Source organism: Prionailurus bengalensis, chromosome E4, assembly GCF_016509475.1.
Source record: "Prionailurus bengalensis isolate Pbe53 chromosome E4, Fcat_Pben_1.1_paternal_pri, whole genome shotgun sequence".
NCBI lineage: Eukaryota > Metazoa > Chordata > Mammalia > Carnivora > Felidae > Prionailurus > Prionailurus bengalensis.
The window spans coordinates 43,338,959-43,366,809 of NC_057360.1; the positions used below are offsets into that span (position 1 = coordinate 43,338,959).

At 43.9% G+C, this 27,851-nt stretch overlaps 1 protein-coding gene across 1 annotated transcript; it reads right to left on the minus strand.

Annotated features, from left to right (window-relative positions):
- Nucleotides 1–1,404: 1,404 nt before the first annotated feature.
- LEMD1 (LEM domain containing 1) lies at nt 1,405–27,851 on the minus strand. Its single transcript, XM_043569265.1, has 6 exons — nt 27,788–27,851; nt 26,272–26,387; nt 25,537–25,656; nt 22,503–22,573; nt 2,885–2,961; nt 1,405–1,979 (listed from the first exon to the last, which is right to left on the minus strand). The coding sequence occupies exons 2-6, from the start codon at nt 26,351–26,353 to the stop codon at nt 1,781–1,783; spliced, it is 549 nt and encodes a 182-aa protein (XP_043425200.1). The 5' UTR covers nt 26,354–26,387; nt 27,788–27,851; the 3' UTR covers nt 1,405–1,780.

The window sequence follows — 27,851 nt, forward strand, 5'->3', positions numbered from 1 at the left end:
CTTAAAAAAAAAAAAGTACTTCTCACTCTTAACTATAGAAATCAAACTGATGGGTGGGGAGATGGGTAAAATAGGTGATGGGGATTAAGGAGTGCACTTGGGATGAGCGCTGGGTGTTGCATGGAAATATTGAATCACTGTATTGTACTCCTGAAACTAATATTGCACTGTATATTAACGGGAATTTAAATTAAAAAAAGTTTTTTAATGTCTATTTATTTTTGAGAGAGAGAGAAAGACAGAGCATGAGCGGGGGAGGGGCAGAGAGACAGGGAAACAGAGAATCAGAAGCAGGCTCCAGGCTCTGAGCTGTCAGCACAGAGCCCGATGCGAGGCTTGAACCCATGAACCATGAGATCATGACCTGAGCAGAAGCTGGATGCCTAACTGACAGAGCCACCCAGGCTCCCCTAAATAAAAACTTTTAAACAGGGAGGGAAAAGACTTGTCTGTATCTAGAATTAGCTCCTCCAGGGAGTAGAAATATTGTCCCAAAGTGAACATTGCTTGAGCATTTCTTGAAGGCTTACTGCCAATCAGTTGTGGACCACACTAAGTACTTTATATGCATTATTTCTTCACATTCTTCATCCCCCTAAGAGGTCTATTCTATCCCTATCTTCAGAAGCTGAAACTAAAGCTCACAGCTTTGTGGGTTTGAGCCCCGCATCAGGTTCTGTGCTGACAGCTCAGAGCCAGGAGCCTGCTTCCGATTCTGTGTCTCCCTCTCTCTCTGCCCCACCCCTGCTTGTGCTCTGTCTCTTTCTGTCCCTCGAAAAAGAATGAGCGTTAAAAAAAATAAAAAATAAATAGTCTGAAAATCTTTAAAAGAAAGAAAGAAAGAAAGAAAGAAAGAAAGAAAAAGAAAGAAAGAAAGAAAACTAAAACTCAGACAACAACTAACTCACCCAGGGTCACAGAGCCAATAAACAGAAGAGCCAGGTACCTACCCAGCCCTGCCCTTCTCCCAGAGGCCACGATCATAACATTCCCTCATCGGGCATTAATTTTTTTCAAATCTTGCTACGTTCCAATGGCGGAAAAGCTATCTTGTTCTAAACTGTTTGATGTTTGCCAAACCAGACACATTTCCTTTTTTGTTAATTACCTGTTGTGGCCTTTGGAATCAAGTGGGACCTATGGCTTATCACCATAGTTGAAAAGAAAAGCACCAGGGGCGCCTGGGTGGCTCTGTCGGTTAAGCGTCTGACTTCAGCTCAGGTCACGATCTCGCGGTCCGTGAGTTCGAGCCCCGCATCGGGCCCTGCGCTGACAGCTCAGAGCCTGGAGCCTGCTTCCGATTCTGTGTCTCCCTCTCTCTCTGCCCCTCCCCACGCATGCTCTGTCTCTCTCTGTCTTAAAAATAAATAAAACATTAAACAACAACAACAACACCAGGCACAGTTTCCTCTTTAGAAGTGTGCCAACTGTGGAAGCATTTAATGATGGCCATCATCGGGGAAGTCCCTGTCATTACGCTTTTTCACACAAGTGCCTGGTTCTCTCCCTCCTCCCTTCCCGCCTTGGATTCTGGTCTCCGTTCATTGTGACTTTTCGCATTTCCCTCAACCTCCCTGGCCTGTTTCCTTCTCTTGAAACATAAGTGGTGAACTAGAGAGTACATAAGACCCCTTCGGCTTTGAAATGATGAGCCTGGGTACAGATCTGTGAGGGCACCATAGCGCAAGGCTAGCAGGCCATGGGGCCTGGCATCCCCCTTTGGAGACGTCTTTCCTTTCCGATACTCAGGTGCTCACTCATTGTTCTGTTCCTAAAGCACTTAACCAAAGAACGGCTTCCTTTCCACCGTTATGTAGACAAATAACACAATGATGAAGATGCCAAACACAGCAAGCCTCAAGGCCACTGGAAACATTTCTACGTTCCAGAACTCAATAATGTTGTCCACTGTGCAGTAGTCTGTCTCTCGGGGGCTTCTCCATTCTTTGAATCTGGTGCTCGATGCTCTTCTGGTAAGCCTGCGAAAACATTAGTGGGCTTAGGGTTGTGGATGGCTAGGACTGGAGCACCCCCTTAAAGTATCTGGCCCTTGGGCCCCAAGGGAGAACCACGGTGGGGCTTTCGGGAGCAGCCCTCTACTCATTTAAAACCTCTGCAGATTTCAACAAGGGATCACAGGGATGTGAGCTCGCTAAAATCCAAAAGGGCGTTTATTAGTTATTATTATCACCCACCTGCATAACATCTTTCAGGGCTGGCCCAAGGCCTGACTCAGGGACTTACAGATCCTTTGGTCCCCACTAGGAGCGGGTACAGGTGGATAGGGGACACCTCAGGACACAGGCCTCTCCTTTCGCTCTCCTCTGGCATAAATAAGAACTGCCTCTCAGAGTCGAGATGGGATGTGCTTTTGAAATCTGCTAATGTCATGTTTAAAAGGACAAGATGGTGCTCTCTGAAATCTTTCAGCGAGAGTCTTATGTAGCCACTTGTCTAATCCTGGAAATCTGCCTCACTTTATTAGAAGTTAGGGAACTTTCCAGAAGACTTTACTCTCTGACCAACAAATAAAATGGCCCGTTTGGGGCTTTTATTTCAACTGCCTACCTCTTTTTTTCGCCCCGTTTTTTCAAGACGCAAAGAGGAATAAATGTCGCCAAAGACTACAGATCGAGAAACTTGGATTCTGGTCTCAGTTCAGTTTGACTTTTGTCACCTTCCTCAACCTCCCTGGCCTCTTTCCTTATCTCCAAACATACGTAGTGAACTGGACAGTATACAAGGTCCCTTCAGCCTTGAAAGTTCCTTCAAGGTCCTTTCTCCACAGATTCTTTTCAGCCTCAAGCCCTTCACAAAAATCTGAACAACAAAACTTTTTCCAGGAGTTATATATAAGACAACAATATGCTAAGAAAAACATTACCTTATTCCCTCAGAATGCTTATAAGCCAGGCAGCAGCTATCTAAAGCTTTTGGTCTCGTGGTGAAAGCCTCAGGTCTCTAATGAACAGAAAACAAGAATTTATTATTGTTCTCTAATCAACAAGAATTTACTGTGTCCAATGTCTTCTACAAAGGACTTTCTTTTTTGATTCTAGAAAAAGTCGTATCATCTGAGAACTGATAGAAGTTTTGGTACCTCGGGTATTCATTACCTCAGAACACAAACTTTTAAGTTTGCCTTTCCTCAGTAGTTAGCAAAAACATCCAAGTTCCACGGCGTAATATTTTGCTCGAGTGACTCACACTTTAACAATAGACACACCAGTAACTAGGGTCACGTGATGCAAGCAGCATTCTGATCTTAAATATCAACTCTCTATTTTGTTCTTATCTGGACTTTTTTTTTTTTTTATTGTTTGGAGCTTTTTTTTACGAGCATGCACCAGTTTTATAAAAAGACTAAAGTTATTTTAAAACACAGGTCTGGGGGCGCCTGGGTGGCTCAGTCGGTTGAGCGTCCGACTTCGGCTCAGGTCACGATCTCGCAGTCCGCGAGTTCGAGCCCCATGTCGGGTTCTGTGCTGATGGCTCGGAGCCTGGAGCCTGCTTCCGATTCTGTGTCTCCCTCTCTCTCTGCCCCTTCCCTACTCATGTTCTGTCTCTCTCTGTCTCAAAAATAAATAAAAACATTAAGAAAAAAAAATTAAAAAAAAAATAAAACACAGGTCAGTGGGGCAGCACCTGGCTGGCTCAGCCGGGAGAGCATGTGACTCGATCTCAGGGTCATGGGTTCCCACGTTAAGTGTAGAGATAATTAAAAAAATAATAGTAATAAAATAAACAAATAAAAAGCAAGCTGACTGTGAACAAAAAGTGATCTCGGAAAATGATAATGTTCGGTGAGAGGGATAGAAGTCGGGGTAATCACGTTTTCTTTTATTTTCCCCGAAGTTTCTTTCATGTGGTTATTTTTCCAAACAAAGTGAACAGCTATAGCTCTCTATGCCTTTGTTTCCTCCCTGTGAAATCAACTTGTAAAGATTAAGTGACTTAATATATACAAAATGATTCAAAGCTCCCCTGGCACAGCGTAAGCATCCAATAAATGTTAGCAACGATGATTATGATCATGGTAATTATTATTAATTGCGTGTTGCTGGTTTTCCTCATATGTCTGGTTCTCCTTGACTGTCCATTCCCCAATTATGATTCAGACCTCAGCATCTTCGAATTTCTGCAGTGTCCAGGCGGGGTGTCTTCGGCAGGTCCGACGGTCTCAGCCCAAGGTGGGGTGGGCAGGGCATGGCCTGTCGTACCATCACCTATGGCTGGTCACTCCCTTCCCAGTCCAGGCCACGGATGATGAAACAGCCGCAGCCTGCACCCCATGCCTCTGCTCCCTGCCTCACCTTCTAGAAGATGATGTTCTTACCAGCGGTTTAATGATACCCAAGCGGGGCCTCTGTGGATGGTGGGAAGCTGTGGGTAGCGCGAGATGTCACATCCAAGGAAGCGCTGTGCCCAGCGTAGACGCTGCAGGTGTGCAAACCCCTACAACTGCCTGGAAGAGGGGGGCTGTTGAGGAAAAGGGGCTTTGAAAATTCTCACCAAGTTGCCACGGGGGCTAGTGACGGTTTGCTCACCAAGAGACTCTTCAAACTATTTCCAAGGGCGAAGGGAAAATCGTTTATAAGCACATTCTTTTTTTCAACCTTTTTAATTACAGAAAGTTTTGAGCGTATACAAGAGGAGACGATGGGATAATGAGCCTCTATGTACCCGTCACATGCGACTTCTTTTTAATTCTCTTAAATGTAAAAATAGATCTGTTAAAGAAAACATTTGGGGCAGAAGTCTTTTGCAAAATCAAATTATAGGATTTCACAGCTCTTAGGCAATCAAATGCTCGTCCCCTCCTCTTCCCTCCTGCCATAACGACATTTAAGCCTTGATTGCCTTTTCTTTTATAATTTCTTTACTATCACTCACATGTGGAGTTCTCCGACAGCATGTAACACGTGGGCATTTTGATTTTCAAAAACGGAATAATTATGGCCTCTCAACTTGACTGTGCAGCCGTCGATAATAATAATTATAAAGTCAGGGGAAAAGGTTATTGATCCCAATAAGCAGAGTATAAAATTGTATGTATACAATGGCCACTGGGTAAACACACACCGAAACAAACATTAGAGGGAAATGGAAGCGATGAAATCAGTTTTTGTGTCTGTAGCATGATTCATTTTTCATTTAAAAAAAAAAACAAAACCGGGGCGCCTGGGTGGCTCAGTCGGTTTAAGCGTCCGACTTCAACTCAGGTCACGATCTCGCGGTCCGTGAGTTCGAGCCCCGCGTCAGGCTCTGGGCTGATGGCTCAGAGCCTGGAGCCTGCTTCCGATTCTGTGTCTCCCTCTCTCTCTGCCCCTCCCCCATTCATGCTCTGTCTCTCTCTGTCCCAAAAATAAATAAACGTTAAAAAAAATTAAAAGAAAAAAACCTTTAATGTCGTTAAAATATGGTTTTCACTATAAACAGCATTTACAGTGGAACTGAAAAATACTGGTGTTCATTAAAGCAATGGCTGAGTGGGGGCGCGTGGCCCCCATGGGGGACGTAATGTTCCTTTCTCCCTTCACCCAGAGCAAGAAACTGCAAAGCTGGCTGCTTTCGGCGCGCTCACAGAAGAGGGCCACGAGGCAATGCGTGCCCTCTTCGCTACAGTCCTGGCATTCGATTCAGAAAGTGACACCCATCCGCATATTATCGATCACAGCTGTCATTAGGAGGTAAGCAACTCTGAGATGTGCCAATACAATCGACGATGAGCGTCTTATAATCCCAGCGAACACTTCCATAGTGTTTCTGTGTGCCGGGCACCGCTCTAAGCATTTTACCTCAACAAACTCATTTCAGTCTCAATACCACCCTGTGAAGAAGGTGTTTTCATTATGCCCATTTCGCAGGTGACAAAACTGAGGCCTGGAGGGTTTAAATCCTCGGTCACACAGCTGGTGAGAGAGTGGAGCCAGGAGTCAACCCAGGTAAGCATAGCCTCAGAGTCCCTGCTCAGAATCACCCTGCTGTCTTCCAGAGAGGTAGATAATGCTGTTTTACTAGAAAAGAATCAGAAATACCATGTTCTGTTCGTCTGTTATCTTGGCCATTCGACATGCCCCGGTCCATGTAATCTTCCTAACAACTCTGTAGTGACCACGTTACAGATGAGAACACGGGTTTATGGAGCGAAATTATTTGCCCAGGTTACACAATTTGTGAAAGGCACAACTATACTTAAACCCAGATAGTCTGGCTCTGATGCCCTGTGTTTTTCTTTTGTCATATTTCTATTGGGGAAACTCATCCTTAAAAACAGAGCAAAAACATATGTCTAAAATGATGTTTTCGTTAATGAATAAGTGATCAAATCACTCATTAATTTCCCATGGAAGTAACACTTGTAGCCATCTGATCGCTTCTTAAATATTGTAGATAAATTGGTTTTTTAGGAAGATTTTTCTTGGTAGGCTAATTTTGTGCTCATTCTGGCCTACTTATTACATCCATTGAATCTGCAAGTGGATTGTGAATGAGATATTATGTCACACTGTATTATAGTGACTCCAAAACGCGGGGCTAATATCCAGAACCGGAAGAACAATGATCAACAATCTCTTTAAGTCATTACTCATCACAACATGTATTTGGTTTTTGAAAAATGATCTACCTTGACGGAAGCCATTCATTTTTGTGCATAAGGAAACACAAGCTTGTTTGCATTTCCGCGAGATGTATATTTTCCAGGGTAGACCCGAACCTGGCCAGAAATGTGCTAGCCTGACACCTACAGTGACAGGCAGGCAGAGGAGGGCGCCGGGCTGAGTGCTGGGTGCCTTTCCACTCCTTTCTCTTACTGTTCCAGGACTTCTTCCTGCCGGCAGTGCCGCTCCTGGAGGTGGGGAGGTGACATCTCCTAACTGCAATGTATTACACTTTCCAACGGCTCTCTTTCATGGATGCGGTTTTTCTAAAACGGCCTATCTGTAGAACCAGTCATTTGTATCAACAACTTGGCAAACTGTCAGTTGTGACCCTACTCACGGGCGGAAAAAATCCTTTTGATTTAGAGCTCTTGAAAATTGAGTTAACTTCAAATCCCTTTGTTGACTAAACATGATTCCGTTAATAAAAGATCCTACAATAATTTTAGACTCTTACTTCATTGTCTATACGTCAACCTTGATTTAATAGAGCTCTCATTTTCAACATTGTGTTCCTTTAACCTAAGTCATGATTTTGAGTTAATTAAAAGCCTTCTAAAATAATCTGTAGCACATTAATGAAAGAAGGGTTAAAACCCTTGTGATCATCTCCATTCCTGATTTAAAAAAAAAGGAATCTTCTAGCAAATCAGAAATAGAACGGGAACTTCTTTAACTTGATAAAAAGTGTCTTCCACCCTACGACCCAGCAAGTGCACTACTAGGTATTCATCCACGGGATACAGGTGTGCTGTTTCGAAGGGACACATGCACCCCCATGTTTATAGCAGCACTATCGACAATAGCCAAAGTATGGAAAGAGCCCAAATGTTTGTCGGTGGATGAGTGGATAAAGAAGATGTTGTATATATATACACACACACACACACACACACACACACAATGGAGTATTACTCAGCAATCAAAAAGAATGAAATCTTGCCATTTGCAACAGTGTGGATGGAACTAGAGGGTATTATGCTAAGCGAAATTAGTCAGTCAAAGACAAATATCATATGACTTCACTCATATGAGGAACTTAAGATACAAAACAGATGACCATAAGGGAAGGGAAGGAAAAATAATATAAAAACAGGGAGGGGGCAACACATAAGAGATTCTTAAATATAGAGAACAAACTGAGGGTCGCTGGAGGTGTTGTGTGGGGGGGTGGGCTAAATGGGGAAGGGTCATTAAGGAGGATACTTGTTGGGATGAGCACTGGTATTAAATGTAGGGGATGAATCACCATATTCTACTGAAATCATTATTGCACTATATGCTAACTAACTTGGATGCAAATTAAAAAATAAATAAGTTATTTTTAAAAAGTGACTTCCAACACCTACACTCAAAGGTAAAATACTAAAAACAGTTCCTTTAAAATCAGAACCAAAGAGGGGCGCCTGGGTGGCGCAGTCGGTTAGGCATCCGACTTCAGCCAGGTCACGATCTCGTGGTCCGTGAGTTCGAGCCCCGCGTCGGGCTCTGGGCTGATGGCTCAGAGCCTGGAGCCTGTTTCCGATTCTGTGTCTCCCTCTCTCTTTGCCCCTCCCCCGTTCATGCTCTGTCTCTCTCTGTCCCAAAAAATAAATAAACGTTGAAAAAAAAAATTAAAAAAAAAAATCAGAACCAAAGAAAGAATTCTTATTATCACTCTTAACACTGTAATAAAGGGGTCTTGGGCGGCATAGTAAAACAAACACAAAAATTAAAGGTATACAAACTGGACTAAAAAAAAATCTACAGAAAAATTATAATTGCAATGAGTCATTATTAAAAGATCAATATGCAAAAGTCAATTCTATTTCTATATGCTAGCAACAGGCCATTTAAAACATAATTTTTTAAAAGATACTATTCCCAATAGCAACAAAAATTAAACGTTTATGCAATATAGCTATCTACGAAAGCTAACAAAAGAGAAGCATGACCTACAGTGAGAAAATTATAAAATCTTACCAAAGAACATTAAAGAAAGTTTGCATAATGTAAAGAATGTGAACAGGAAGATTCAACAGAGTAAAGTGTAGTTCTTTCCAAATTAATTTATAAAGTCAGTAAAAATTTCAGTCAAAATTCCAATCTGAATTTTTCATGGAACTTGGTAAGCTTATTCTGAAATTTACGTGGAAGGACAAAAGGACAAGGAAAATAAAGACACTGTTTCAAAACAACACGAAGAGGGACGCCTGGCTGGCTCAGTTGGTCGTGTCTGACTCTTGATTTCAGCTCATGTCATGGTCTCACGGTTTGTGGGTTCGAGCCCCACGTCGGGCTCCGTGCTGACAGTGCGGAGCCTGCTTGGGATTCTCTGTCTCCCTCTCTTTCTGCCCCTCCCCCATCCTCGCTGTCAAAAGCTCTCTGTCTCTCAAAAAGCAAACTTAAAAAAAAGAAATAAAAGAAATAAAACAACAAGGAGGTTGGGGGCTTGCGAAGGTAATTGAAACATTCTGCTATCAGCACAGGCTAGACAAATTGATCAGGATAGAGACCGTGTTGTTCTCATGGCTTTTGTTTTCTGGGGCTTATGATGCTTTAACGTCATCAGGTGATCAGAGCCTTGCTAATGCATGTGAGCAAGCCTTTCCTGGGCAAGCCAACCAACCCAAAACCCATAATCCCAACCACTTCCTTTTTCCTTCACATACTAAGCCAATACTTCCTTTGCCCTGGTTCAGTCCAGGGCCAGATACTGGCCAACTAGGAACCACCTTTGTAGCCTGGAGCCCACCAAAATCATTCAAATTAGCCAGTCCTAAATGCTTACCTTGCCTGATCAATTTCTTCCTGCAAAACCCACAATAAAGTTGAGTGCCCATACTTTCCCCGCTTGACCTTCATAATTCCCCATGCGACTCTGCATGGCATGAATTGGGAATAATAGGTAATAACCTCCCCTTTCAGGGTGACTGGGTGGCTCAGTCAGTTAAGCACCCGACTCAATGTCAGCTCAGGTCATGATCCCAGGGTCATGGGATCTATCCCCACATTGGGCTCTGCACTGACAGTGTGGGGCCTGCTTGAGATTCTCTCTTTGCCTCTCTCTCTCTCCTTCTCTCAAAATAAATAAATAAACATTAAAAAAAACCCTGAGATGACACAAATATTGGAATTATCTGACCAGGATTTTAAAGCAGCCTTCATAAAATGCTTCAAGGAACAATATGAAAAGGTTTGTAGCAAACAACAACAACAAAAATCAAGGACTTACAAAGAAGAAGAATATATAGAGAAGAGCCAGCATATAGAATAGAATATAAGAGTAGAATATATAGAGAAGTGTAAATTTAGAAGTGAAAAAAATGCAACAGCTAAAATTAAAAAAACTCACTAGATAGGCTTGGCTTGACAGAAAAATTGAGAAGACACAGGAAAGAATCAATCTACTTGAAGATAAAACTGCATAAATCACCCAAAACAAAACACAGAGAGAAAACAGAGCAAGCAAACAAACCAAAACAAAACAAAACAAAAAACAAATACAATCTTGGGGGGTTACAATAGAAGATCCAACATTTGTGTCATCAGAGTCCTTAAAGGAGAGGAGCATGAGGTCAGGCTGAAAAAGGTATTTGAAGAAATAATGGCTGAAAATATCCCAAATTTGGCAACAGACACAAATGGACAGATTCAAGAAGCTGAGTGAATTCCACAGAGGACAAACACACAAAAAAAATCCGTGCCAAATACACATCATAGTCAAACTTCTGAAGACCTTTGTGCACCAAGAGATATCATCAAGAAAGTGAAAAGGCAACCCACAGAATGAGAAAAAATATTTGCAAATCTCATATCTGATAAAAGCTTGGCATTCAGAACGTATAAGAACGCTTACAACTCAACAATAAAAAGACAAGCAACCCGGTCAAAAAATGGACAATGGGCCGCACTAGACATTTCTCCAAAGAAGATATAAAAATGGCCAATAAGCACATGAAAAGATGCTCCACATCGTTAGTCATTAGGAAGATGCAAATCAAAACCACACTGAGGTACCATTTCACGTCCTCCAGGATGGCTTCTAAAAACAACGTGGCGAAGAACGACAAGTGTTGGCAAGGATACGGTGCTACTGAAGCCCTCAGACATTAGCGGGAATGCAACATGCCCCAGCTATTGCGGAAAATGGCTTAGCCATTACTCAAAATGTTAAACACAGAGCTACCTTATGACCCGGCAATTCCACTCCTAGGTGTATATCTAAAGGAATCGAAAACAGGTATTCAAAGACTTGTCCTTGAATTTTGATAGTATCACTTCTCCCAATATGCATGGGGTGGAAACAATCCAAATGTCCATCAACAGAAGAATGAATACATAAGCAGTGGTGTATTCATATAATGGAACATTAGTCACTCGAGTGTCAATACAAATACACGCTGTAATGTGGATGGACCTTGAAAACCTTAAGCTAAATGAAAGAGGCCAGCCACAAAATATCACATCCTGAGTGTGCCATTTATAGGAAACATCTAGCAAAAATCCATTGAAACAGAAAGCAGATTAGTAGTTGCCAGGAAGGAGTTGGGGAGTTACTGCTTAATGAGGACTGAGTTTTATTTTGAGGTGATGAAATGTTTTGAAACTAGATACTGGTGGTTTCATAGCATTATGAATGCTCTAAATGCCAGTGGACTGTGCACTTTAAAATAGTAAATTTTATGTGAATTTAATCCTAATAGAAAAATTTATGATTCTTGTCACTGTAGTATGAATATCCTTATCCTTCAGTCTAAGGAAATACATAATGAAGTTTTGGGGAGGGAGTAAAAGATCATGATGTTTACAATTTAGTCCAAGAAAAAGATAGATAAAATTATTTAAAAAATGGTAAAATGTTAAAAATTGGTAAATCTGGGTGAAGGCCATATAAAATTATTTGTTAGGAAGAGACACCTGAGTGGCTTAGTGGGTTGAGTGTCTGACTCAGGTCATGATCTCAGGGTTGTGAAATCGAGCCCCGAGTTGGGCTCTGTGCTGAGCATGGACCCTGCTTGGGATCCTCTCTCTCTCTCTCTCTCTCTCTCTCTCTCTCTCCCTTTGCCACCTCCCCTGTGAGCGTGCTCTCTCTCTAAAATAAAAATAAATTAATTCATTTTTAAGAAGAATTATTTGTTAAAACTTTCTTGGGATCCTTGGGTGGCTCAGTCAGTTGAGCATCCAACTGTTGATCTTAGCTCAAGTCATGATCTCACAGTTTGTGGGATCAAGCCCCCATTGGGCTCTGCGTTGACAGCATGGAACCTGCTTGGGATTCTCTCTGCTTCTCTCTCTGCCCCTCCCCTGCTTAAGTGTGCATGTGTGCTCTCTCTCTCAAAATAAATAAACCTTAAAAAAAAAAAAAGAAATAAACTTTCTGTACTTCCTGGAAGTTTGAAACTATCTTTTCTGTTACTTTTTTAAAAGACACCAAGGAGAGAGTGAAAAGATAAGCCCACTGGTGGAGGATGTTTATAATGGGGGAAGCTATGCATGTGTAGGGTCAGGGAGTAGATGAGAAATCTCTGCACTTTCCTCTCAATTTTGCTGTGAACCCCAAACTGCTGTAAAAACAAAAGATAAGCCCAGATTACTAGAAGATGTGTGCTATAATTATGACTGCCAAAGGACTAGTATCCAAAATATATAAAGAGATCCTGTAAATTAACAAGAAAAAGATAACCTAATAGAAAAATGGGCAAAAGACACGAACAGGCATTTCACAGATCAGAAAACACAAATGAGCAACAAACGTGGAGGAAGATGGTCACCCTTATTAACAACAATAAGCAAATTGTAGTTTTAGTGAAATACAATCTTACACCCACTACTTTGACAAACATTACATCTGGCAATACTAAATTTTAAAGAAGACTGAAAACGACGGATCTCTTAATATATTGTTGGTAGGAATGTAAGCTGGTGCAGTCCCTTCGTAGAGTGATTTCACAGGATCTCCAAAGTTAAAGAGGTCTGTGTGCTGGACTACTGTAGCAATTCCATTCCTAGGTGTAGTCATGCAACTAGAAAAAAATTCTTGCGCGTGTACACAATGGATCCTGTATCACAATGTTTGCAGCAGCTCGTATTAGAAAAGCTTGGAAACAACCCAAATGTCCAATAAATAAGGAGTGGATCGATATATATTTTTAATAACTACACAGCAGTGAAAATGAATGAACTAGTGTTACACATTGCAAGAAGCCCAGGACATAATGCTGAATGACAAAGGGAAGTTATTCAGAAACACTTACGTGATGATGTCATGTAAATAAAATGTAAAATCAGGAGACACTAAAGTTTGTGGATACTATAAAGAAAAGGAAAAGAAAGAAAAGTAGAAAATTCAGGGTAGTGGTTACCTTGGGGGGGAGGGAGGAAGGAGGGCTATATTGGAGTCTTGGAGTCTTCAACAGAATGGACTTATTTTTTCAATCTCTGGAGTGGGAATCTAGCTGCTCATTACATAATTCTTTTTACCCTTTTAGATGCATAAGACATATCAGGATAAAATGTCAAAAATATTTTCAGGTGTGAGGGTTTTTTTCTGTCCACTTGGGCAAATCCGTCTGCATACGTGTCAACCCATTTGAACTGTGCTGATTTCTGCACCACAGCTTTTACGTGTGAATGAAAGTGTCACCAAAAAATGCCTCATAGGGACTCTCATTACAAAGCAATCATCGGAAAGTAAGCCTCTGTTTCCACGGGTGAACAGATGTCCAGGAGTCCTTCTGCGACACTGCGAGAAGAGACACTGGGGGGAGCTGTTTCACTACTCAGGTGCCCGGTTGGTTTTCCTCCCCTTTGGCAGCCTGATACAACAGAAAGGGCAACAGAATAGAAATTAGGAGGCTGGAATTCTATTTCCAGTTTCTCTGCTACCTCTCCGTGTGGTCTCTGTGGTCTTGGGCAAGTCATATCCACTCTCTGCCTTGTTTCCTCATCTGTAAGATGAGCCATGTAGCCTCCTTCAAGAAGCCTTTCAAGATAGGAAATCCCATGATCAATAATTATAATAAATCATTCCTGGGCTCATGAACAGTGACAAATAGTGCCTGGTGCTTACAAAACCTTAACAAGTTCCAGGAGATTAAAATAATCTGGGGTTCTCGTACGGGAGGTACAACAGGAAACTCCTCTCCCTAAAATAGCTATACCCAAAAGCAAATTATAAATTAGCTAAAGTCAGGAAGACTATATTCTGAAATGAAAAAGAAAAGCTGAACTTTCTAAGTAAATTCATATTTTCTTATAGAAAGGGAACACTACTGCTCGTAATTCAGTTTGATGAAAATAAATTTACCTTTGTTATCATACTAGAAGCCCTGTAACCAGAGTTTGGTTTCACTATCTCTTCCTGGGGCTCTTATCCTCAAAAACTGGGTTCTCATACACAGAAAGAATCAGCATAGAACCAATAAGATAAAGACACATTGATCATTAAGCATATTTAAGCATATCTACTAGGAGGTTAGCATTTTTATAGGGAGAATGTTAAATTACATTCCTTGTAAAGACAGCATTTAGTTCCCATTAGCATACGTTACAGGTAAGAACAAAGGGCTTATTAAGTAGTTATAGAATGTGTAATTTACTCTTCACTTTGACCCAGCTAGAATATACAACTACTAATGGGAATAGGGATGTTTTTCAATTAACTAAGAAATTATTATAGCGATGTTTAATGTCAGCTCTCCTAAAAACTTTACCTGCAACTCAACTGCACGCTTAATATATATTCCCTTTAATACATATTCCCTTGGCACACTGGGCCTTCTGCAGCATTTGGGGTAGGCAATACACAGGCTAATTATAGGCTTACAAAGTATCTTATCAGCAATAATAGCAATGGAGACACAGAGAGTAAAAATCCTATTGAAGTCTTGGCACAAAGATATGGAAACAGACCTCAGAACAGGAAGCAAAAGGAGACTGAAGCTTTCCTTAACCTCTCTTCCCCTCTGCACTGTGTTCTGCACTGGTGGTAAGGCAGAGGGGACATAGACACAGACTGTCAGCATGTCCAGAGGCCAAAGAAATGGAGGTCAGGGGGCTGTGCATGTAGAGGGGAGGTACTGAGGTGCTCGGTGGTTGAAGAATGGGAGGGGCGGGAGAGGGGAGAGCATGGCGGCATTAGTGTGACCTGTGCCCTGTGTCCAAGGAAGAGAGACATGGCTGGCAAGTCTAGGGGTCAAGGAAGTGGTGATGGGGGTTATGCAGAACTGGCGGTGGCTGTTATGACGGGAGATTTGGTCACACTGAGAAAAATTTAAAAATTGAGCAAAAATGTAGATATAGGGGCGCGTGGGAGGCACAGCCAGTTAAGTGCCTGACTCTTGATCTCAGCTCAGGTCATGATCTCAGGGTCATGAGTTCAAGCTCCACATGGGGCTCTGTGCTGGGCAGGAAGCCTACTTAAAAAAATTTAGGGGCTCCTGGGTGGCTCAGTTGGTTGAACATCCAACTCTTGATTTCAGCTCAGGTCACTATCCCAGGGTCATGGGATCAAGTCCTGAGTTGAGCTCCATGCTGAGCATGGAGCCTGCTTGAGATTCTCTCTCTCTCTCTCTCTCTCTCTCTCTCTGCCCCTCTCCTGCACTGGTGTGTTCTCCCTCTCTCTCTCTAAAATACATTTTTTTAATGTAGATATATTGAGGATAATGAAAGCCAGGCGTCTCACTGTCATAGAAAGGGGAAAGGTTATAAGGAACACTAAAATGTTGGATTGGAACTGGAGATCAACATGAACTCATGGCTTTTTAATTTATTATATATATACACACACACACACATATACGCATATATGTGTATATATATATACATATATATGTGTATATATATGTATATACATATATATGTGTATATATACGTATATACATATATATGTATATGTGTGTGTATATATATGCATATATATACATATATATATACATACAGAGAGAGAGAGATGAAAATAGTTTTAGATGTGTATGTGTATGTGTACATATATATACATTTATTTTTTAGCTCTATTCACTGAGAGGGCCTGGAAGCAATGACTCCCCAGTAGCAATGAGCTCCCTAAAGTCCTAGAGTTTGGTTTCCAAATACCATCCTGCAGTAAAAGGAACCAAGGCTCCTTGGGCAGAAAAAGCACAAGAAGGGTCTGAAACATCTTGTGCCAGAGATTAAGAAAACCCTCAAGGAATAATGAGGACATGTTAAAAGGGCACAGTATCCATTTTGAAGGGGCTCCCATTAGCCAAATCTGGAACAATTTGAGCATTAAAATGATATCAACGAATACAACCTACTGAATAAAAAGGAATCAATGAGTCCATACTAATATATATGAATGAATGGATAAATGAGAAGGGGAGATCTTCCTTACAGTAGAATGTCAACTAATAAGTATAGAAGGAAGGATAGAAATAGAAAATCTTCGGGGCGCCTGGGGGGCTCAATCAGTTAAGCATCCGACTCTTGATTTCGGCTCAGGTCGTTATGTCACAGTTCATGAGATCATGCCCCACGTTGAGCTCTGGGCTGACAGTGGGGAACCTGCTTGGGATTTCTTTCTCTTCTCTCTCTCTCTGACTCTCCTCCCTGGTCATTCTCTCTCTCTCTCTCTCTCTCTCTCTCTCTCTCTCTCTCTCTCTCTCTCTCTTCCAGAATAAATATACATTAAAACAAAGGAATAGAAAATCTTTTTCTTTTTCTTTTTAATTTTTTAAAGTAATTTCTCTGCCCAATATGGGGCTTGAACTCATGACCCCAAGATCAAGAGTCCCATGACCTACCAAGGGAGCCAGCCAGGCACCCCTAGAAATAAAAAATTTTAATGGGCCATCGTCGTAATGGAAGTTGAATCAGGCAGTCATCATGGCTGCTAGGGCTACGGATGAGGTTTGATGAGGAACACTATGTTGGCGTCATTTCAGAATATTTCCCCACAAAATACGGTTCCGTTACAAAGGGAAAAATGATGGTCTTTTGGAGAAACCTGACAAACACCAACTTTTCCAGGTGATTAAGGTTACCCTCATCACTGGGGAACAGGGTGACATGTTCCCCGGAGTGATGCTCCGAGAACAGCACAGCATCATGTCTGAGGAATTTCTGCCCAGAAAGCGAGGCCTCTATGAATAGTCAAAAGGAAAAATCAGACAGAAAAATCACCCTACAGAATGAAAGGCCTGTACTTTTTAAAAATAGTCAAGGGCATGAATGACAGGGAAAGATTGAGGCACGGCTCATCCAGACCGAAGGAGGCTGCAGAGAAGCCATGTGCATTTTTGGATTGCTCATGGATCGGAAAGCAAACGGGCATTTTTTGGGACAATTGGTGAAATTTGAATGGGGTCTGAAGGTTAGACAGTAGCATGGAATCAATGTGAATGTCCTTATATGGAGCATCACGTGGTGGTTACGTAGGAAAGTGTCCTTTGGGGGTGGGCGGAGACATGGCCGGGAGCTAGTGGAGGGACTTCCTGTCTCCAGTTTGCTCTCAACCGGTTCAAGGACGCGATGGCAGGGAGCGCGCGTGCGCACACACGGAGCAAGTGTGGTAAAGCTAACACCCTGGACAATCTGGGTGAAAGCAATATGGGAGTTCTTTATACCTTGTATTAATCTCACCACTGTCCCTACGTTTGAAGTTATTTCAAAATAAATTCTTTTTCAATGTTTCAAAAGGCAGGGGAAGGATTAGCATAAGGTGAAGAAGCGGCCTAGGAGGGCACATATGACTTTTTTTTTTTTTTAAGGTTGGTCTGCCTCATTCAACACACTGCATTTACAGAGAGCAGTCTTTAATTCTATCTGTATATTTAATTATGTGAACATATCCGCAGGCACTCCGATATATCATTCTGCAGCACTTAGGAGTTCAATACTGAGGATTCGCTTGCCATTATATTCTTTCTCATTAGGTATTTTGCTTTGTTTTGTGGATAATTAAATATCATGCTTTGTACATAGTAGTGTTGATAAGAGAGGCGCCTGCGTGGCTCAGTCGGTTGAGTGTCCGACTTCGGCTCAGGTCATGACCTCACAGTTCGTGAGTTCGAGCCCCGCGGCGGCTCTGTGCTGACAGCCCGGAGCCTGGAGCCTGCTTGGGAGTCTCTGTCTCCCTCTCTCTCTCTGCTCCTCCCCTCCTTGCACCCTCTCTCTCAAAATAAATAAATATTCAAAAATAGTATTGATGAGAGTGGTTCTCATTGTACTTACATAGCTCCTCTCGGGTGCCATCAGTACTCTGGTTTATATATTGTAACTTAATCCTCGCAATGCTCTGCGAGGTTGAGTCCGTTATTAATTATCCTGATGTGTAGGTGGGGAAACTGACAGGTCAAGTGTCTTGTCCAAGTCGGTGGCAGAGCTGGGATTTGAACCCAGGCCGTCTGGCTCTGGCGTCCGTATTTTGGATACACACACTTTTCGTCTCCCGAGCTCATTTTTAAGTTTCTTGGGGACGGGGACTGTGGCTCCTGTTACACCTCTTCTCTTCCTCAGAAAGGTCTAGCACAACGCCCAGTATAGATAAATAGTTGTTAACTCACAGGCTGAGACTCAGGGGTGGAAGTTCTCTTGCAACCATTCCCTGGGTGGTCATCAATTCACTGTGAGCTAAGCGTTGTCTCTCAGGAGAATACATTAAGGTATGTCTAAGATACAAAGGAGGTGGTACAGAATAGGAGGTCAGAGAGAGGGAGATCACCAACATCCGTGCACAACAAAGGCTCCCTTCGCTTCAGCCAACAAAGACTGAGTAACTCCCTCTCCCTCCCTCCCGTATGCCTGCCATTGAATTCAGTGCAGAGGATTCAAAGACATAGGTTTTCACCCTCAGTGTTTTACACGCGAAGCAAAAGCTCTTAGGAGGAGGGTGGGAGTTGGGGCTGACTGAAAAGGCCGCTTGCGAGGCGCAGACCGAGGGAACACATTTTTAGAAGCTCCTAGTGGAATGTGTAGGCTAGGTGACAAGAGAGAAGAGAATCTTCCAGGCTGGGAGGACTGAGTGAACTGGGGTTCCAGCAGGAAAGAGCGTGTTGTGTCTGGGAGGGAACAAGGAGATGCCCAAAGGGGCCAGGAGCTCTGGAAGCCCACCTCCCGGGGTCAGCTGCCCTCTGGGTATCCAGTCCTCGAGTTAGTCTGCGCATGCCAACACCTTCACCCAAGGAACCGTGCCTGAGCCAGGGCGTCCATATGCCCCGGTTCGCCAGGACAGTCCTGCTTGACTGCTGGTATTCCCAAGTCCCTTCTGGAAGCGTCCCCTTTCCTTCTCAAGAGCATCTTGTTGGGGGTGTAAATGACATGGTCACCTTACTCAAAGGCCACTTCATGCAACGTGACATTGTAGATTATTCTGCCTCCCTAACACCGCAAATCCCATTTGCCCCTCTTTGGTAGAAGAGACTTAGAGCCTGTGTCACACACACGGGCTCTATTGCCTGCTCTACCACTGGAAGCACTGGAAGGTGTGCCTGGCATCCATCGGACAAAAAAAGTCCCCAGTTAAAAAAATATATATTGCCCTGGGGCGCCTGGGTGGCTCAGTCAGGTGAGCGTCCCACTTGGGCTCAGGTCATGATCTCACAGTCCCTGAGTTTGAGCCCCATGTAGGGCTCTGTGCTGACAGCTTGGAGCCTGGAGCCTGCTTCAGATTCTGTGTCTCTCCCTCTCTCTCTCTGCCCCTCCCCCACTAATGCTCTCTCTCTCTCTCTCTCTCTCTCTCTCTCTCTCTTTCTCTCTCAAAAACAAACATTAAAATTTTTTTTTTTAATTAGGAAAAAATTATTGGCCTGGGGTGCCTGGGTGGCTCAGTAGGTTGAGCGTCCGACGGGCTCATGTCATGACCTCACAGTCCATGAGTTCGAGCCCCCCATCGGGCTCTGTGCTGACAGCTCGGAGCCTGGAGCCTGCTTCGGATTCTGGGTCTCCGTCTCTCTCTGCTCCTCCCCGGCTCGCACGCTCTGTCTCAAAACAATTTACTAAAAAAATTTTTTTGAAACATTGGTCTGACTTTCTGAGTGGTCTTGACCACCAGAGCAGTGGGCTGCATACATGATTTGATACAAGACACACATACAGTATCACAAAGCTTCCAGAAGTTGACACAATCCGAATCTCAAAGTGGTTTGTATGCCACTGGAAGCCTAGGATGGGAGACGAAAATAGGCGTTCATTTGTGTTTCAAAGAAATGCGGAAATACTACGTTTCCAGGTACTTAGAAGACTGTTAGGCACAGACCCCTGCTCTTCAGTAATTAAAGTCTATGGTGTTAGACAAGTATCTCAATAAACACACTTTTACCACCTTTTATGTGGAAATTTAAATGCTTATTTACATTTGCTTTAGAATTTAAAGTTGAACAGATGTCTTGAGGCCCTTCTGAGACTCCAAGTGGCTTATATAAATCCTCCAGGGTCAAAATGTTTCATGCCATCACAGACTTTCTGCTTAATTCTATTGCCAAGTATTGATGTGGTTTTATTTCAGGTTTCTGTAGAGCAAGGACTGAAGGGCATTGGTCCCATCCGATGCATTTTAAATACTCTGGTTGTTTTTCCCCCCTCCATGTCTTTGCCGGAACTATTACAAAGGGTTTGTGTGTGTGTGTGTGTGTGTGTGTGTGTGTGTGTGTGGAAATGAGGTTTTCTGAATGGAAAAGATTCCTTTGATGAACCATTTGGAAGATTTTAAAAATTCTTTTAGAAAACCTGATAAGATATCAAAATTACTTCATCAAATTTGAGTTATGTTCAAATGAGAAGCTAAAGTTTATGGCATACTACCAGAATATTTACTTGGGGGTTTCCTTTTCATTTGTTGAAATGCAGCAAGTAGTTTAAATATGAGACCAGGGGCGCCTGGGTAGCTCAGTCAGGTGAGTGTCTGACTTTGGCTCAGGTCACGATCTCATGGTTTGTGAGTTCGAGCCCTGGGTCGGGCTCTGTGCTGACAGCTCAGAGCGAGGAGTCTGCTGCGGATTCTGTCTCTCTCTCTCTCTCTCTCTCTCTCTGCCCCTCCCCCACTTGTACTCTGCCCCCCTCTCAAAAATTAAAATACTAAAAACATTAAAAAAATTTTTTAGAAGAATTACTAGACCATATTTGCAAACTAACCTATTCGTCACTAGAGCTGCCCTGGCAGACTTGATGAGGTGAGCTTCGGGCTCCTAGTTTGTGCAAGAGCCTGTGACAGCTATTGAAGGGGATAAATGGCAATTTTAAGGGGAGGCCCAGGCATGGCCTTTGAGATCGTCCTTAAACCATCACAGGATTTTAACCAGAACAAAAATGGCGGGGGTGGCGGGGGGTGGGGGGGTGGGGAGGGGGCTAATAAGGCATCAGATGAAGTTACGGGACCTTTATCGTGTGTGGTAAGTTTGCGTCTTGTTTCCAGGCATGATTCAGTCTCTGCTTGTAGATCTGAACTAGAGTCAGGAAAGGCCAGAGGCCCAGGACACTTAGGAGGATATTACAATTGTTGAAATAAAATTAAAAAAAAAAAAAAAAAGTAATACGGTACAAGTTAGGCTGTAGCAGAAAGAAAGGATGGATTTTCTTTCCTTTTTTTCCCCCCCTCCAGTAGGCTCCACGCCCAACGTGGGGCTTGAACTCAAGATGCTGAGATCAAGAGTCACGCGCATGCGCTCTACCTACTGAGCCAGCCAGGCACCCCTGGGGGCTGGATCTTTAAAACTCATAACTGAAATCCATAGGATTGGCAAGTGTTTCTATATGAAGGGCCATGGGGAGTGGGGGTTCCAAGATGACTCTTGAGGCTTTGAGCCTGGATGGGAAGGTGGTAAAACCATGAAGGTGAACAGAGGCCACAAATGCAGGTTTGGAGTCAACAGAAATGAGTTTGGTCCCCATGTCCCACGTGAGGAGCTGGGAAGTAGAGATAGCCACGGGGGAGAAGCGTAAATACACTTATGTAATCTACGAAATGTTCATGATGATAAAATTTGTTGCGCGAATGCAGGACAGAGGGGAGGGATGAAAGGACAAGGAAGAGGAGGGGGCTTTCCAGGAAGTGGCTGGTTAGGCAGGCCTGCGCCTCAGGGGAATGGGAGGCCAAGGGAAATGATGCGGAGCAGGAGGGGAGGGGGGCCTGCAGACCGATCTCATTTAGAGGCCAAAAGACGAGTCAGAATGGACACAGAGGTACAGAACCAAGAGCTGGGCGAGCATGGTGTTGTTACAATTGAAGGCGGCAGGCGTCTCCAAATACAGAGGGACCGTGGTCAGAGGACTGAGAACGAAGTCCCTGGAGTTGACATCTTGGAGTTCATTATATGAACTAATTATGTGCCTCGTTCTAGCGCTTTCCCTGCACAGCCTTTCACTTGACACCCACCCTGTGAGGTAGGCAGTGCTATCAATTTCACGGAGGGGCTGGAGGACCGTGCTGGGGGGGGGGGGGGTGGTGACGGGGGGGAGGGTCTTGAGCCAGAACATGGAAATAGTTTCACAAAACAGAAACCTGCATTCAAAGGAGACTCTTGAAGCGAGGATTCTACCCTGGTCACAGAATGTAGCGACTTGCTATTTCCTTTCTTTTTTTTTTTTTTCAACGTTTATTTATTTTTGGGACAGAGAGAGACAGAGCATGAACGGGGGAGGGGCAGAGAGAGAGGGAGACACAGAATCGGAAACAGGCTCCAGGCTCTGAGCCATCATCAGCCCAGAGCCCGACGCGGGGCTCGAACTCCCGGACCGCGAGATCGTGACCTGGCTGAAGTCGGACGCTTAACCGACTGCGCCACCCAGGCGCCCCGCTATTTCCTTTCTTAATACATGGGAAGAGTGCTAGTTCCTAAATTTAATATATGGGTAAAAGTATTCATGCATGAGAATTGTACATACTTTTTTGGGTCTCTTGTGTTTTTCTGATGAGAGAATGATATTTCCTTTCAACATGATAGTGGTCTTAAGCTCTGGATCACAGGAAACAAAAGGAAAACAGGGCCATGAGAACATACGAGCGAGCAAAGGAAATAAACACCAATCGTCGGGGTGAATGCTCTCAACTGTAGGGCAGAAGAATTTGGGGAGGGGAAGAAAATTCACTTTGCCCTTCTGAGGGAAAAGAGCATCTCTGCGGTGGCCTTTGTGCGATGAGCTGAGGCTTCCCCCCCCCCCCCCGGGGACACGGCGGGGGCTCTTGACAGGAAGGCTGTCATACGTGTATGTCTCCGAGAAAAACACATTGCTGCGTTCAAGCTGGCTGCTCGTCTGGGCGGCTCTTTTCAGTCTAGTCAGTGCCCCTTCAAACCAGCTGCAAGCCTCATACATCCCTGAATATCAAGACAGGGTAGGAGGAGTTTCTCCTTCTGTGTCCAAAGAAGCCCCCCGCCCCCTTCCCCAGGAGGGAAGGCCAAATCTTTGCTAAAAGGCTTCAAAATCAGGGAAACTGCCAGGGGAAGGAAAGGTGGTTGGTTGTTCATCAACCCTTGGCTTCAGCCCGTGGAGGAGCATTTTGATAAACCTGGAGCAATCGTGGGCCACTGCACGTTCAGCAGAGCCGTTGGAGGGGATTTTAAATGAGCTCTCCAACTCAAAAATATTTGGGAAGCTTGAAAAGAGGTGCAGTCGTTAAAGCTATGCCCACTGGGGGCCAAAACAATGAGGGGCAACGAGGAAAATCAAACCGACCCAGGTTGTTTGGATAACCTAATGCTTAGCCTCAGGTCATCACTGCCCCCTGCCGCACACTCCCCTCAGCAACCCTGCCCGGGGATTAGGTGTTTCTTTGAAATGCCCAAGACGGGATCTCCCCGGGAACTTAGCAGTTCTGCATCATCCCCTTCATTTGAATGGCACCAGGGTCTACAAGGCTCCTCCAGTGAGGGAATTCAAATGTCTGATTCAGACCTGACCCGGAGAAGCAGTCATTTCGTACTTGACCTAATCACCATCCACTGACACAACAGAATTGCATTACAAGGGTAGGACTGAACCAGAGCTCCCACCTCTGACCGGATCGCCTGCAGTCGGCTAACAGCAGGTGGACACAGTCTACGAAGCAATGGCAAAGCTTACAAACCGAGGGGCCCGTTTTCTCCTCGCCTCGCCTGGGCGTAAATGCCCCTCGGTGGAGGGCTGCGTGCTGGGAACCAGGTGAGCTTGGCCTGAGGCCACAACCGCTTGGCTGTGCAGCTTTGACCTGCGGCGCTGGGCGGCTGTGAGCTGTGAGTACACAAGCCTTCCTTTCTGGAATCTCGCACCCTGGCACTGCATTTCATCAAAGGGTGATGGAGTCCCTTCGGCTCCTGTCGAGGGCAGGAAACACAAGCAGTCCCAGGTCCGGGATAGGACTCGGAACACACTGCACATCCAGAAAGGGTCTGGGGTAGCCACTTGCCCTGCGGCTCCCTGGTGCTAACTGCCCCACTCTGGGGTCGGTGGGGTCCGTCTCCAAGCCCTGCTGCTCTTTCAGATGAGGCCAGCCACACCGGACTTAGGGAAAACCTTTAGAACCTGCACCTCTTCCAGTACCAGGCATCACAGGGGATTTTTCAGAAGGCCCAAGCACTTATCTTATTTGTTAAACTATTCCATTTGAACTGTTTGAAATTGCCTTTTTTTTTTTTTTTTTTTTGTAGATCAAACGTGGTCAAAAACACAATGTGCTCATCCTCGCGGTAGAAATTGTGGAGAGCGTGTAAGGCACGTGATAGAAGGATCACAACGATGAGAACCAGACCTGGATTCAAACCTCGGTTCTGTCACCCTCTTTCAACAAACATTTCCTGAATTCGTGCTATGTGCTTAGTACTATTAGTACTAAGCACTTAGTACTTCCAGGATCTGGACGTGCAGTGGCGACAGAGACAACGGACCTTGCTCTTCACGGCCCACTCTGGGGCTGCCTCCTAGCTATTTGATGTTGGGCCGGTCACTTGGCCTCTCTGGACTTCAGCTAGAAGCGTGGGGGTTGAATGAGATATTGCGCATTAGAACAGAGATGCATTGGTGGCCTTCAGTACATGGTAGTTCTATTATTTGACTGTGGCTCATAGAGGACTCCTAATAACTCTTTATCGAATGAAACAGCCTTGGAGTTGATCGTAGGAGTCTTCAAGCCCACCCCCTACGATTTCAAGCCAGACGCCCCTACAGAAGAATGCTGCACATGGGGCAGGGGCCACTGGAATGGGAGCCCCGGGATCCCAGAGACCACAGCTCTCCACCTCCCCTGGGGCCCGGAAGAGACCAGCTGTGGTCAGCGCCTACGAAGTCAGGAAGGCAGTAGGCATAGGAATTCAGGAAGGTACAGTTGGCTTCATCTTTCTGAATGCATTTGAAATCATTTAATCCGAACAAAATCATTGCCAAATGTATTGATTGAGGCAAAGCAGAGGTTGAGACCTCAAAGGAGACGGGAAAACTACCTGCAGGAACTTCTGGTTTTAGAAATCAAACCCACGTGGCGCCTGGGTGGCTCAGTCGGTTAAGCGTCCGACTTCGGCTCAGGTCACGATCTCGCGGTCCGTGAGTTCGAGCCCCGCATCGGGCTCTGGGCTGATGGCTCAGAGCCTGGAGCCTGCTTCCAATTCTGTGTCTCCCTCTCTCTCTGCCCCTCCCCTGTTCATGCTCTGTCTCTCTCTGTCTCAAAAATAAATAAACGTTAAAAAAAAAATTTAAAAAAAAATCAAACCCAGATTTGGTTCTAGTTAATAAGAGGACAGTGCCTCCCCTCCGGCTTTCCACCTGTGGGGTCACTGGCATGGACAATGGAGTATTGGGTTCCTTTGGCAGCCCAGGGGCCTAGTCTCCAGGCTCCGTGTGAAAACGGGCCATATGGATATTTCACAGGCCACCCTGCTGCATAGATCATACCAGACAAGGTTCGAATAAGTACACAGTTGCTCTCTAACAGCGCAGCTTCCGATGGTACCTTTAGCGTCATCATCCTGAGCTCTGTCCAGCTCTCTGGGTCCATTCATCACAGGTGATACACTGGGAGGTGAGACCAAGAGTTGCACCAACTTTTTTTCATACGCTTTTCTGGTGGAAGCTGAAGAAGAATGCAGAGAACACAGTCAGTTGTTCTGTTTGTGTATACGATCTCACTGCGTTCAAGGTCTTTCACAGAGAAGGCGCGTATTCTTGTCCCTTACGTTGTTGGTGAATCATGGCTTTTACAATCGGGTCGACCCCACAGCTGCTCTCCTTTCCTTCCACAAACACTTAAGGTGGGGCCTCTGTGGATTAGCCACAGAGGCAGGCATTGGACACATCCGACAGTAAGACTGACAAAACCGTACATCCTATCTATGGGGAATATGAACAATAAATAAATAGCTAACATGGCGCACATACTAGAAATCAAACAAACAAACAAACAAAACCCCACCCAACAGGGTGATATCATCAAGAGTAACTTGTTTTTCCTTGTTGGAAAAAAACAATTCTTTTTCTCTGGCTCCCTATTTAGTGATCCATATGTAGCATCAGGACGTATTTATCACCTCTTCCCTGTTTATAGTTTTTTGTGTACAAAAATTTGTTTTGTATTTCCATTCTGAGGGCTTTTATTGCATATGTTCCTTCCATTGTAAATGATTTTAAATCTCTGGAGGTAGTGTGTAAGTGATAAACGACTAGTCTCTAATATTTGCTGCATACGTACGTAATATCGGGCCAGGTGAATATCCAAGCTTATTAAGTTTGTTCTGTAATTCATAGTCACTCAGACACTTCACATCCACCATGGTGATAGATGTTTGGTCTCTCAGACAGTGGAATCTTTGAAAGAGGAAAACATTAAATTCATGAAGACAACTTCCAAATAAGCACGAAAACTTTACCAAAAGTCCACAAAAGTGCTTCAACCCAATGTCTCCAGGCTTGGAGGCACAGAGGCAAGAAAGCAAAAAAATCACTGTTTTCCGCCATAAATCTCTCTTGGGTTCAATTGCCTCAATGCTAAGCTTTGGGTAGGTGTCACTTTCCCCAATGCCTTTGGGGTTCAATTATTTCTAACTTTGCTACTCAACTCATGTGAGAGAAGTCTTCTGCACAAAATGAGCAGACGAACAAATGTTTCCATTCCTACTTAGGAACTCTGAGTAAGACTCACGCTCTGAGAAGATAAGAAGTTAATTAAATACGAAAGAGCTGAGAGAGATTTTTTTAGTGAGTTAAATAAAAGTTATTTATCCCTGCCCTCCTTTTGATGAGAGTACAGAGAGTCCAGAGCATTCAGTTCCTGCTAACAGTAGTAGTTTTCACACTTGTAATTTAACTCTGAACGTAACGAGATGGTAGTTTTTAATTAACCGTCAACAGACTTGGTAATTGCTGAATTGGCATTTGGAAAAAGTCAGCTATTCATTCTCTGGCACATAAATTGATTTATATAGGTTTACCCAAGTCTTGATTGGCTTTCCAGACCTACGCTAGCCTCAAGTTCAATCACGTTTATTCACTTGATCCCTTCATCCCCCGCCCCCCCCGAAGGACCCCTCCACCTACTTAACAAAATCCTGAAAAAGATACGTCTGTCAAACCTTTTAACAGAGATTTATAATTTAGGAGCTTGTTTATTGTACCTCACTTCTATCATGTTTCCATGCTTTTTAATATTGCAGTGAAAATGACTCAAGACAATTACTCAGCACAAGAGGATCTGGACCAATTTTAAGTAATGACTTTGCCTTTATTGGTGATCAATCAATGTCCAATTAGGAAGAACATTGTATACAAGCTAGAAGAAGCTGTGAATTGTCATGTACATCAGGGTTGTCTGAGAATGCCTAGCTTTCCAGTTTTCCACTTTAAAACTATACTTTTGACCAGAGTCACATTCTGGCACCACAGTAGGTGCTTCGTAAAAGGGAGTTTTCTTTTCTATGTGTTGGGGAAGCTGAATTAAAAATTTTGGCTACCAGTAAACAACCTAATATAGAAAGGAAAACAACAATGTGCCCCAGACTTTTTTTTTTTTTTTACTAGAAGCTAGCTTAGGCAGATCCTGTGACACTTGTTCCCAAGAACAGCTGTCTGTTGTTTCACCAACTTCCCCAAAATAACCTCCAAAAGAACCCTCATCAATTTCAAGTGACACTAGACAATTGCCTAGAGGGAACACACATATGGAAGAAAAATATTCAAATGGAATCCAACTGGATGATTAATTCACTTACCCCTTTACATGGTTGTCTAAAGTCTATGCAGTTGGGTTGGTTACTAGAGCCGGGTGAGTTTCAC

Excerpts from the sequence above, each read along its gene's own strand:
- LEMD1 (XM_043569265.1), bottom strand. The coding sequence starts at position 26,353 with ATGGTGGATGTGAAGTGTCTGAGTGACTATGAATTACAGAACAAACTT. Across the intron at positions 25,657-26,271 it reads TTCACCTGGCCCGATATTAC|CTTCCACCAGAAAAGCGTAT; the intron begins GTACGTATGCAG and ends ATTCTTCTTCAG. Across the intron at positions 2,962-22,502 it reads AACACAAGAGACCCAAAAAA|AGACCTGAGGCTTTCACCAC; the intron begins GTATGTACAATT and ends TCTGTTCATTAG.